This window comes from Erpetoichthys calabaricus, chromosome 8, assembly GCF_900747795.2.
Source record: "Erpetoichthys calabaricus chromosome 8, fErpCal1.3, whole genome shotgun sequence".
In the NCBI taxonomy this organism is placed as follows: Eukaryota; Metazoa; Chordata; class Cladistia; order Polypteriformes; family Polypteridae; genus Erpetoichthys; species Erpetoichthys calabaricus.
Genome location: NC_041401.2, coordinates 33,213,645 through 33,226,806, shown reverse-complemented (window position 1 = coordinate 33,226,806; position 13,162 = coordinate 33,213,645). Strand labels below are relative to the sequence as shown.

General features: G+C 36.8%; 1 protein-coding gene across 2 annotated transcripts in view; it reads left to right on the top strand.

The window, feature by feature from the left end:
- The window catches only part of pkp4 (plakophilin 4), a 320,626-nt gene that overhangs the window by 223,954 nt on the left and 83,510 nt on the right, over nucleotides 1-13,162 (top strand). The window contains exons 5-8 of one of the 2 annotated variants that reach the window (XM_028806438.2): nucleotides 1,899-1,933; nucleotides 9,380-9,505; nucleotides 9,604-9,797; nucleotides 10,782-11,352. In XM_028806438.2, coding sequence (XP_028662271.1) covers nucleotides 1,899-1,933; nucleotides 9,380-9,505; nucleotides 9,604-9,797; nucleotides 10,782-11,352 — 926 coding nt within the window. Of the gene's footprint in view, nucleotides 1-1,898; nucleotides 1,934-9,379; nucleotides 9,512-9,603; nucleotides 9,798-10,781; nucleotides 11,353-13,162 lie in introns of both variants that reach the window. The other variant, XM_028806436.2, reaches the window with a different exon arrangement.

Here is a 13,162-nt window from a genome sequence, read left to right as displayed (position 1 = left end):
ATAATTCTGTCAGAATTAAATATCTTTGTGAACAAAGTTTTCTCAATAGTGACAAGTCTTGAGCTACTAAGGAATTGTGTATTTTAAGCAGTGCTATTCTTCTTATTTAATCGTTCTGCAAGTTATAGAGATTTAGTATGCTGAACGTGCACAACTCCACACAGGTAGAACGATGATTAGGCTGTGGAGCCGACAAGGCCCTCTGTTACGGCACAGAGTTTAACGTGAAAGCTTGAAAAAGAGCAGATAAGCACAGAGATGTTGGCCTCTGCACAAGACATATTAATTCACACATCATATTGGGCCATTTATTTCTGCTGTAGCTGTGCTTTTTCCACTGTAACTAATCTTTAAATCAAAATCTAATTTCTGTTTTTAATGAAGCTCCTTGTTTGATTTCCTGTCAGTGAAGTCTCCAGAAATGCATTGCTAGCCCTCATTGCTCATCTCTTTTATCCAGTTGTAATGTTGCACTTTTAAGTCCAGAGCTTGGCAAAAAAAGAAATAAATAAAGTTAGTTGTCCAGTCTTGTAAACATCTCTGTTAGCTGCAGCTAGCTTCAGGTGTCCACGTCAGAGGTTGGAATATGCTTGGTTGAAACGCAGAAAGTGCCTAGTGACATTAAAATAATTAATATATAATTTTCATTAATTTCCCAGGGCCAGTTTTAGACATTTGGGAGACCCTATTTGGTGAGTGTTCATAGCTAAGAAAACTATTCAACGCTTGAACTTGCCATGATGCATAAGAATCGCATTCTGCAGTCGGGGAAGGGTTAGTCCATTAGAACTTTAAAATATACAAGTAAAAGAAATTCTGACAACCTGAGAGGGCCCTTGACACTGTGAAGGAGTAATCTGTAGCCTGTTGACTGTTTGCCTAAACCCGACTTTGAGAGCATCACAGGTGAGGCCTGTCCCAGGTCCATTAATGATTTGCATTCGAGAAGCTTTGAATCTTCCCCTCCCCAAAGAATAAATACATGTTATAAAAAGAGATAGAAATTGCACAGTACTTTCTTAATTATGTTATTACTTTTGTTAGCATTTTACTGTAAGCAAAAGTACTGGCAGGTTTTGCTTTGTGCAGAGGTTCATGCTTAAACTTATAATAAATACAATATATAATTGAATTAAAAGGGTTTTGTATGATTTTGGGGTGGTGCTCAGCCAGCCAGTATACTACACAAATGGTTTTAAAATGTTTTTCATCCACATAATAAGGATCTTCTCAACAAATAATCCCGTAAGAATCGTCCTGTTGGGATTGTGGAGTCCCAGTTTGTTTGTTATCCTAAAGTACTCAGAAATCAGAATATTTAAAGTACTACGCCATACCTGTATTAAAATAATTCCTCATTTTACAGGGATAGAGGCCCTTTCAAAGTGCAGTTCTCAGTTGATGCCTAGCTCACTGCATCACTCTCAAGCAGAGTTCCTACCTTTCTGACAGAAGTGATCTGCCGCTTTGGGCTCTTTTTATTTCAGTCCCGGGTCAGGTGTCCAGAGGAGGAGGTTCCATTTTTCTGGTGTCTTTCTGCCACCCTGAAAAGAGAGGAGAGAACACTATGCAGCTTCTGGAGTTTCTGTCCTTTTCTTAGTCAGCTTCCCCTCTTAGTCCCAGCTCCCACCGCTATAATCGTTAACTCTTGAAACATTCTTAAGAAGCCCGCTGACATCAGGTGGGGGCCGCATGAGTTTTAATCACACAACAGCAAACACATTCTGTGCAGTTGGTCACTCCGACTCTGTGTGTAGTGTAGATGCTGTGAGGTTTTTTTGTATATATGGTAAATGTGTTGGTGTGCTCATAGAAACTTTACTGTGAAAGGTGCTGGACTGAGAATGGGTTGTTGTTACTATTACTAACCGTAATCATTTTTCCTGTTTTCTTATTAGCTCATCTGAGAAATCCTTTCCCTGGAGATCCGCAGGTATGTGGCACAAACAGATCTATTCAATTCTTTTTTGTTAATACAACTAATTTCTTATATACACACTCTATATACTATACACATTAATAAATATAATTAAAACACAAAATAACTTCAATAAAAACACACTGCAGGAAGTATTTAGAGATGTGGACACACATGTTGGTATCCTTGTAGCTCTGAAAAGTGACTGAATGAAAATCATCTGTCTCCTGTATACCTGCATGCCATTGATGTGTCATCGAGTAAAGCAAAGCAAGTGTGAAAAGAGATGAAGTATTGCTTATTCTACAAAGATTTTCTAAAATGGCTTGGACAAATTTGTTGGTAACCTTAGAAAAAATCCAAAATATTTGGATTTTATTTTATTTTTTTCAAACTAGCGATTTTCTTGAATTTGTAACACAAATGTCTACAATTGTGCAATTAGTCATTCAGCATATTTAAATGGAGAAAAGTAGTCACACTGCTCTTTGGTATCATCATGCGTCCCCCACTGAACAGAGTCCAGAGAAAACAAAGGAGAGAGACTTATCTGAGAAAGAATGAATCTTTCATAAGAAAATAACTCCATACATCCTGTAAAACATGGAGGAGGCTCAGTTATGTTTTGGGTGTGCTTTGCTGTGCCTGGCATTGCGTGCCTTCAATCTGTGCAGGGAACAATGACATCTCAAGGCTAGACTATCAAGACATACTGGAGTGAAACATAGTGCCCATTGTCTGAAAGCGTGGTCTCAGTTGCAGGTCATGGATCCTCCAACAGGATAATATCTTAAAACACACAGCTAAACACACCCAAGAATAGTTAAGAACAAAACATTGGACTATTCTGAAGTGGCTTTCTAGGAGGCCTGATTTGAATTCCATCAGAACATCTGTGGAAAAAACTGAAACCCGCAGTCTGGAGGCCCCCTTCAAACCTGACCCAGCTGGAGCAGTTTGTGCAGGACGAGTGGGCCAAACTACCTGTGGGCTGGTGCAGAAGTCATTGAGAGCAGCAGGAATTGATTGTTTGCAGTGATTGCCTCTAAAAGTTGTGAAACAAACTATTAGGTTAATGTTCCTCTCAGTTTTGTCCATACCATTGTCATTTGTGTTATTTTATTCTGTTAAATCAAAACTCTAAAGCAGATTTTTGTTGAATACACAATAAACAACAATGGGTGCCAGTTACTTTTGTTAGTTTCCAGAAATCTCAGAGACAATTGTGGGCTCTTCTTTTTTTTCATTAAGGGGTACCAACAAATTTGTACATGTCTGCCCATATCTTTAGCAGCTGAAACTTTCATTTATATAAACTGTGGTCTTGTAGCCTCAAATTGTAATAATAATAATTTTGTAAATGAATGCATCAAAGTCAGTTAAGGTCAGACACCCATTCTTTCCAATATGCATTAAAATCAATTAAATGTTTCATAGTTGAAGGATATCTGGTGTCAAGTAAGTGGTTTTTTTTTAACTTCCAAACTTTTAGTTTCAGCTTTTCCAAGTGTCATTTTAAATTTTTTCTTTTAATACTGGGGAGAGCACAAAAAAATCGCATGCAAATACCTACTGACATGACCTTCATGATACACCCATTTCTTGTGATATTTGCCCATTGACGTATGAGGACTCCTTTCCATGAACACTATAATGTCGGCAGCACTCTCAGGGGTACAGGAAGAAAAGGTCTGGTGCGTTGCTCACAAAATCAATAGTACAACCACTATTTCACTAATTGCTGAAATATGTGTTTCACAGGAGCACTCGCAACGGGATAGCGAGCCACACGTCCGTATGAAGAAGCCTATACAAACCCACAATGCTGCACCAGCAAGCACACACATAACACAACTAACAAAGTAACATCAAATTTGCACACAGGCTTCACCTGACTCTGTACTGTTGCTAAAGTTAACTCCTTTTTTTGAACATTATTGCTACTTGTCCTGACAAACTAAAAAAGAGTGTAATTTAGTCAAAAAAAGTGTATCAGTCCTGCGTAGGGAGATTGTCTCCTTTCTTGGGCGTCCTCCAAACCCTGTGAAATGTGTCTACTTCAATTAGATTCCAACTGTTCCATTTTGTTTTGGTTTTGCATGCTCTGTTCTTGGACATCCTTATGTCTGTAATGACTTCGTCTAAAGATGTTCAAAAGTCCAAACATTTAGGACCTAGCCACATTCCCTATGGGACAGTTTAAACATTTGAAAGCTTGTCTTACCCTTTCATATTTATTTATCTCATCTAGTGCCATTGAATCAATATCAGAAATACCTCAGTACCATTAAGATCAAGGTATTTTATGTTCCAAAGGGTGCTTGGTCATAATGGTTCTCATTCTTAATATTTAATATGGTTGATTAGTTGATGACAAAGTGTTTTTCAGATCCTTACACCCGAGGTTACCAAAACAGGTTTCTGCACTCATGACCTTCTTAGATCGCATGGGTCCAGGAAATGAATGGTTAGATGATCGCCTTTTTCCTGGGCTATGTTTGTATGTGTTTTACTCTGAAAAGAATAATCTGCCCCCCCCCCCCCCAAAAAACTGCTTTTTTTTTAGTGCTTAATGCAACACACAAGTTCTGCCAGTGTATTACCTTTTATTCAGTTTCATCAATAAAAAGAACCTGTAATCTCAGTTTAGTGCATCTGTTTTACAAACATCTCTTGGCAGTTTTAGATTTTAGAGGTTTTGTTCATTTTAATTGTACATTTTGAATTTGGAACATCTTTTTGTTTCCAGTCCTTAAATGGCCACAAAGGTCCATTTCCTACATCTGTTTTATTTTCTCCAGTTCTTATCTCTACAAACTTCAGCCTTGCTAGCCATATGCTGTAAGAAAGCAGAGGTCATTCCCAGTATCTTTGACCCTCCCCAAGTTCCTATTTATAGACTGGTTTCCATGGCACTCTTCCCAGTAAATATTTAGATCAGTGCATTTAAAGAGAATTTAACTGCCCAAAGACAAATCAGGTCTCGAGAGATAAATTTTAGATATCATCTTATTAAAGAGCTACATTTTTAACAGTACCATACATAAATATATGTCAATATGTTTGTTCTTTAGAGTGCCGGAGGTAGATTTTTACCGTCATTATAAACAGTATATGTTTACTCCTCTATTACTGATATTCTGACTCTATTGATGATACAATAATAATATGACACATGTTAATTTTGTTATAAGCTTTATAATATATTGACAAAATGCTTTACTCTGTGCAGTCTAGAAACATAATGGAGTGTCAAACAGCATGTTCCCCCTGTGTCTTGGTGTGGTATTTGTGCTGATGTGAAGTTTGACTGGCATTTGTGAATTGACCCAGTATAACTCGGTCTGGCTGTGGTTGACAGCATTCCCTTTGATGAGTTAGTTTGTGACTTGTGCCCAATAATTCCAAAAATAGATGAATCAAAAGAAACGTATATTTTAGGCTCAATTGTGGAATGTTCTCATTGGATAACAAAGACTACTAGAATTTCTTGTGAATGTTGCCCAGTTTATAAAACCAAAATGAAAGGTCTTGAGTCGTTTAAAACAAATGGCATGCCTTTAGGAAATTCTACAAATTTCAGAACACACAAAAAACAATTGTTTTAGTTTCTGGCTCTTTCAAAAAAGACCCCAGCACAATTATGGCGATTATCTTCAATAGTCATTATAATGTTTATCTATAGCCCAGTAATCAAAATGACTTGTTTTCTGATATTCCCTATGATTTCTTAAAGAAAAGTGAGAGCAATCTTGATATTCCGTGACCTGATCTGGTATGCTAGTTTAGAATATAATACTGCCATGTTTCAACATCTTCTGTTCTGACTAACATGATTATGACCAACATATATACAGTAGTGTACAAATCTTACTGGGTGTCTTTCTTAGCTACAGTTGCATGACATGAACATACAGGGGTTATTGGTTTAGGGGATCATTATAGTCACATCTACAAAGCACAAATTCTTACTCAAGATCCGTGAGCTTAACTCCCCTTATCACGAAACTTCTTCCTTGATCTCAAAATCTCAATCATAACCGAGTAGCCACAAATTATAAACAAAATGTGGTAAAGCATTCCAGTAGTGGCCACAAATTATAAACAAAATGTGGTAAAGCATTCCAGTAGTGGCAACACTGGACCAGTTTAAAGTGGCTAATGAACCTAAGATGAATAAAGCCAGGGTATTAGTGTAGTCTCGTACTCTCCAGAGGAACACCAGGTTATAAATGTTGATATCACTCAATGTGCTGGCTGACACTGAGCAGGCCACTTAAACCCACCTGAGCTCTGTAAGAATATGCATGTGTGTGTTTTGTCCCTCATGTAAAGTATCTAAGGATGGTATTGTTCATGGTGGGCAGCATTCCCGAATGTGCAGGTTAGGTTGATTGGTGATTCTGTGTGTGAGTAAGTGGGCCCTGCAGTGGACTGGTGCCCCGTCCAGGGCGGGTTTCTACCTTGTACTGAATTTTCTGTGGCCATATGACAGTTGGATTTAATGGGTTTGAGGATGTTATGTTAAGATTCCGAATGTAAAGAAATCCAGATTAGCTCATAATTAATTTCTTTTTTAAAGTGTTAATGTTCCAGTCAGCCATAAACAAAAGCAGTTTTAAGAGCAGAGAGGATCTTCATTCAAGTGTATTTAAAGTTAAAAGGAAACTTGGTTTTGGCTAATAGGAAATTTGGACCGTGTGAAATATTCTGCTAACATTCCTTACATTTGTATTCTGCATGTTATAAACCACAGGCTGCTTGGAATCTGAGAGATTCTGCTTATTTTATTTCCCCTAAATAGAATAGTAATCCAGGAAAGATTAAACCGTAATGTTTTATTTGAAATGTTAGTATTTTTAACATGACTAAGAAATCACAGTAATTCATTGTAATTTTTTTAATTAAAAATCTTGGAACATTATTACTTGGCTCAGCTGGTGTCCAACAAATAATTATATATTTTACTAAACAGTAGCTTCCTTTTTTTTAAAGAATTTTAGCATTTAATGAAGGACTGAGGCTGTGGTCAGTTTTAATTCATTGCAATAATACACTTCTGTTGTCCTTGACTAAACTGAACTCTGTGCCTAAGGAGATTTAAATCTAAATCAGATGCACTGTGAAAGGGCCGGCTTTATGCTAGTTGTAACTTTTCCTGACTTATTTCTTGAATGCCTTTTGTAATTTAGATGTAGTGCTCTCACAGTGGTTATTGATCGTCCTTGCACTGCCTTGACTTCAGTTACTGTCCTTCGTTACCATTTTCGTCCAGTTCTCTGTTCCGCATGTTATGTTGCATTAGATTTTAGGTAAACTGGCGATTCTTATCTGACCTGGTATGAGTGAGTGTGGCTTTGTGCATGAAGGTTCAGTGATGCCTTTTGCGTTCTGTGCAAGACTGACTTTGCCTGATGTCCAGTGCTGCTCCCAGAGACCCTGTAATGGGCAAAGAATGTTCAGAAGATAAATGAATGTATGAACTGATAATCATTTGTAATGAAAATAAACAGGGAAAAAAAACTGTGTCTGTTGCAGCAATTCAGGGGTAGTAATAAATATAAGCAGTACGTGGAGTTGGATACCCACTGTCACGCTTATAGTATTTTTTCTGTCACACGCTGTTAATACGCAAACAATATAGACTTGAAAATGTCTTGCTAATCATTTATTAATGTTGCATTACATTTGGGGAAATGGCTAAATATGCTAATTTTAATAAACCAACATTTAAAAGCTAATTTTTTATGCATGAATACACCTTTTATTCACCAGCACAAAGGTATTGCCACAAATTAGTTTTGGGTTTTATAATAGCATCTGCTTTAATAAAAACTTAAGTGTCTATCTGTGGCCATCCAGTTGCTATGTTTCTGCCATTCCAAAAGGTGGCGCATCATATTTTTAAGTAATAAAATTCTTTGCCGTTGCCATTCCAAGAGATGGTGCATCACAAACATTAGCACTGCTTTATGATTTACGTACCAAATTACATATAACAGAGACGGATGCATTGCATGGTGCATTGCAAACATTAACATTGAGGTCTACATTGATTACTTAGATTTTAACCCAACTTAGACGTGCAGCACATATCATTTCAATCATGATATTTAAGCCCCTCGTGAATTGTGATTTATTTTTTTAATCTGGAAAAGTTACAAATAAAAAAGTAAGCATGGAAAAATAAAACGTATAACATGAGAAAAGGTTTTATAGACAGATGGAGTGAAAACACAAAAAGGCATTGTTGACTTTATACCAACCACATAAAAAATGAACAGCAACCCCTGTCTACATGGCACTATTATCTGTTGTATGCTGTGATTATTCTGATCTGGGTGCCCGCGTATCTACAAGCTGTTTAAAAGCTGTGGGCACATCAATCACAAGGGGCAAACTCTAAAGCTAAAACCATTGTAGTGTGCAGGTGAATGTTTTCATCATTTTTATAGGTGTCCACTTAATTCCTGCTTTTTCCTCCATGGTCACTATCCCAGATCAAAGAAGCACCACACTGGCTGCAATGCTGGGATGATAGTTTTGTATATAATATTGCAAAAATAAATTAATGTATACCTGTCTGAAAAGCCAAGGTGATACCACATTTTTGGTATGCTTTTATATGCAATGAAAAAAAAAATATATATATATATAAAATTTTTTGCCTCAAACATTTCCTTCTATAGTAATGGACCAAAAAATGTTTCTGGTCTGGAGTCTTGACTGTGCAAACACAGTTGCAGTCCCACTGGGCATTTTATTAAAACGTCAAAAAAAAAAATATTTAGATAGATAGATAGATAGATAGATAGATAGATAGATAGATACTTTATTAATCCCAATGGGATGTGGGTTACTGGTGGGTGCCAAAAATGCTGTGCTATGCAATCTGTGCTGTTCACAACTGTGAATTACCAATAATAATCTGCTGATTTCCACTGTACTACATTAGTATATCCACCATTTACACATCTGATACAGGGCATTGATGACATTTTCAAGAAAATTTTGAGGGAAAAAAAGCAAATCCAAATACTTGCAAGAAAATATTCCATTTTTCCGAGCGATGGACAAAGGCATCTTGCTTTCAGTAAGTAGCTCTGCTGGTCCAGCACCCTCATTATGATTACCTGTTTGCAGTTTGCCGAGTTTAGAGCCAAACATTTTAGCTGCCGCCAACACTTCATTCTGACCTTTACATGACCTCTTAGATTCTCTCAATGCACTCCTAAAACTTACCTCAATGGTTTAGAGATGCAGAATGAACTATTTCTTTTTTATAGACTTTATTGATCAGTTAACTGTTAAAGAAACATGCTAACTAAGGGCTTGAGGAAACTTGCATTTTTTGTTGTATGTTCCGAATCCAAACTGTACTGTAAAGAATTTATTTCATAAAGTTTTTCTGTGTTACAGAGGTTGGATGTATGATAACCAGATTTCTGCTCTGTTCATTAGATGCCCCATCAGCAGAAGTAACCAAACCTCGATTGACTGACATTCCTCAGACTTCGATTTATCGCATTCGAACTGAACAGGAACAAGTAACACTCTACTCGCCTGAGCAGACCTCTCTTCATGAAAGTGAGGGTCTGTTACTATAAACTTTAAATTGAGCTTGTTGTTAGTGTCTACTGGCCTCAGATGTTGAATCGCTCAGTAACTGATTTTCATTTCTGCAGGGTCTATTGGAAATTCCCGCTGCTCAACACAAATGAATTCTTATTCTGACAGTGGATACCAAGAAGCAAGCAGTTATTATAGCAGTCAAAATCTGGTCAAGCCGGAACTTAGACTTCAGCATTCTTTTCCAGGAAGCACAGCCAACAGCACTCTAATGAGGAATATCAGGGCGGAAGGACAAACCTTAGTCCAGGTACATTTTACATTATGCATTAAAATCAATTAAATGTTTCATAGTTGAAGGATATTCAGTGTCAAGTAAGTGATTTTTTTTAACTTCCAAACTTTTAGTTTCAGTTTTTCCAAGTGTTATTTTAATTTTTTTCTTTTAATACTGGGGAGAGCGCAAAAAAATCGCATGCAAATACCTACTGACATGACCTTCATGATACACCCATAAGCCTGCAATAAATGTATTGACTCCTATTTATTGTCACTGATAAAATGATACGGTCAAAACCATAAAAAAAAAACACAACACTTGCTTAGTTTAAATCAGGGGTGGGCAATGCCGGTCCTGGAGGGCCATTTTTGTTCCAACCCAGTTTCTTAATGAGTAGTCAATTACTGCTGATAAAACACTTATTGCTTAAGTGACATTTTGATGCTTCATTTTAGTGGTCTTGCTCATTAAGGTTCCCCACAATTAATTACTTATTTCAGTCTTAAATAGCTGCATTCAGTGTTTTAATGGCTCCTTATGAGCAATAAGATGTAAAGAATGAAAATGTAGCTAGCAGTTCTCCATCCAACTTGTTTCCAATTACATCTAAGTGTTTTCATCATGCACTATTTGATTTAATAAAACACTTAATAGAAAAATGTGACAGACTGAAAATGATCTGTTTTAAGCTTCAAATCATTTGAATGATATCTTTAGAAAGGAAAAAAATCTACAATACAAGAACCTTACATCGCTGACTAACCAGCCATTAAATTAAATAAGGTACGAGACTGGCAAGGATTGGTTTCTAATTAAGCAATTGGGTTGGAGTGAAAACCTGTAGCCACAGTGGCTCTCCAGGACCGACATTGCCCACCCATAGTTTAAATAATAAGGTTAATATTACTATGCAACAATGACACTTGACTCCTTAAACTGTTAAAATTATATGGTGACTTTCATGTTCTTATGCTGCAGTTTAAACACTTTTGTTTCTTTTTAATTGAATTATAGGCACCGGTTTACATTCCAGCTGGGCGGGCAATGAGAAGAGTCAGCTCTGTTCCCTCTCGAACCCAGTCTCCAGCCTATGGCAGCAGCATTTCTCCATCACGAGGATCCTTGAGGACTTCTTTAGGTAGTGGATATGGCTCACCAGCTGCCACTGAACCCAAACCCCTCAGCAGTATGTATTCAACCACAACACTGCCTTCTTCACAAAGGGCAGGTTCCCCGTTCACCAATCAGAAATCAAACTCTCCTGCTGCTGTACGACGGATAGGTTCTGCTACATCCAGACAGTCTGCAAATGCTAGTAGGGCCACCTCTCCATACCAGGTACTGAGCAATTCTGTTCGTATGGGCTCTCCACTTACTCATCTGGACTCTCAGGCAAGAGTTGGATCCCCGTCACAAAACCAGAACACTAGCTCCTCATCCCCAGTGCGATCCAGCATGACAGCAGTCCCTCAGCATTTTGGATCAACTTTACAAAGAGTACTGCATGCTGATGCTGATCCATACGGACAGCATTCATATGAAATATACGAGAGTATGATCCCTCCACGTCCTGACAGTCTCACAGGTTAGTAACTGGATGGAATGTTTAGAAGTCACCTGCATGACATTGGTATTCATAAAACTGTCAACTTCACTATTACTCTCTGCTTATCTCAGATTTGTGATGAATGATATAATGTTATTGATGGCAGGTTATCATAAACTGGAGCAGATAAAATGAAAAAGCCTACTGATATGCCTTATAGGAATAGGCTGCTCATGGACAGCTACATTTATATAGCCATTTTTTAATATGAAGGCATAAATGTGTGTTAATTTCTGGAATCATTATGATATCAGTATTTTCAACAATGAATTAAAGAGAACAGGAGCATGGCCCAATTTCCGACGCAGAAGCCAATTGAATTTAAGAGCATACACTGTATATAAGTTGCCACTTTTAAGAAGAAAACAAAACTTTTCTACAGAGAGTTATGAATGTTTTGTACTATAAATGCTTGATTCAGCTGTTATTTAAGAGTGTGTTTGTTTTGCAGAATTCTGTTTAATAGTATTAATATAAATGTATTTATAAAACTGGACCTCTTTGGATCTTCCATATGCTGGTTTAGCATTGAGAGTCGCTAGAAAATCTCAGTCAACTAACTTTACAGCAGCTGAATGCACAAATGACTCTGAGTTAAACTGAAGCAGTCCGATTTACTTAGCAGAGGCTGTCAGAATCATAACTGCTGAGCGAACACTAATGTGACAGGAGAGAGTTCTACTTTTTACTCCAAACTTTGGTTTTATATTGCTATTTTAGTTATGAAAATACAAACTGGCAAAGATTTATTTTGCCTGCCCATATGTTTTGTGCTTTATATTGTAAGGATTATTATTCCATTCAAAAACAAACATGCAAATTTAGAAGCAAAGATCTGCACTTTATACTAGGGATGCTCTGATCAGGTGTTTTAAGCCTGATGCCGATCACCAATTTCATGATACTTGATTGGCCAATACCGATTCTCCTATATCTCTTTAAAAAACTTTTTGCACTAAGCTCCTGCATTAGACTCATAGGAGCCTTATGTACTATATTAAAGTGTATTTTTATAATTAAACTATACACCACAGATGTTGACTATTCATTTTTATTAGCAAAATGAAATTCTATAGGCTTATTTCTTAGTAACCATGAAAATACTAATAAATACAATTTCTTTGAAATACGTACTAATAAAATGTAAAAAAAAATCCTATATCTAATATATATATATATATATATATATATATATATATATATATATATATATATATATATATATATATATATATATATATATATATATATATAAATAAAAGCCAAATACCACTGACTCACTCATCACGAAATCTCCCGAACCATGAGGTCTTGGGACTCGAAATTTGGAAAGTAGGTTACCCTTGGCCCATAGGTGCTCGCTAAGAAACGGTTTTAAAAATTTCATGGTCCAAGTGTGAAATTTCTTACCGTTTTTTTTTTTTTTTTGACCTGCTTGTATGTCTATCCACTTTTCCCGAGAACTGTTTAACAGATTTAAATCTTTTTTTTCTATAATTTGCTTGAACATTCCGTTGATTTTGCGACTTTCTCATTGGGCTAAGTATCGCAGTTCGCTTGCAGTACCGATTTATTAGCGCGAATCCGAGAGAGACTTATTGGGGGGCGGGGCCTTCCTCACTCACGCGTCTACCTCAGGGCGTAACTCCGTTTAGTTAGCAAACGAGAGAACTGCTTAACAGATTTAGATCTTTTTTTTCTATAATTTGCTTGCATATTCCGGTTGACTTTTGTGACTTCTGTCATTGCGCTAAGAATCATAGTTTGCTTGCAGGACTGATATATTCGC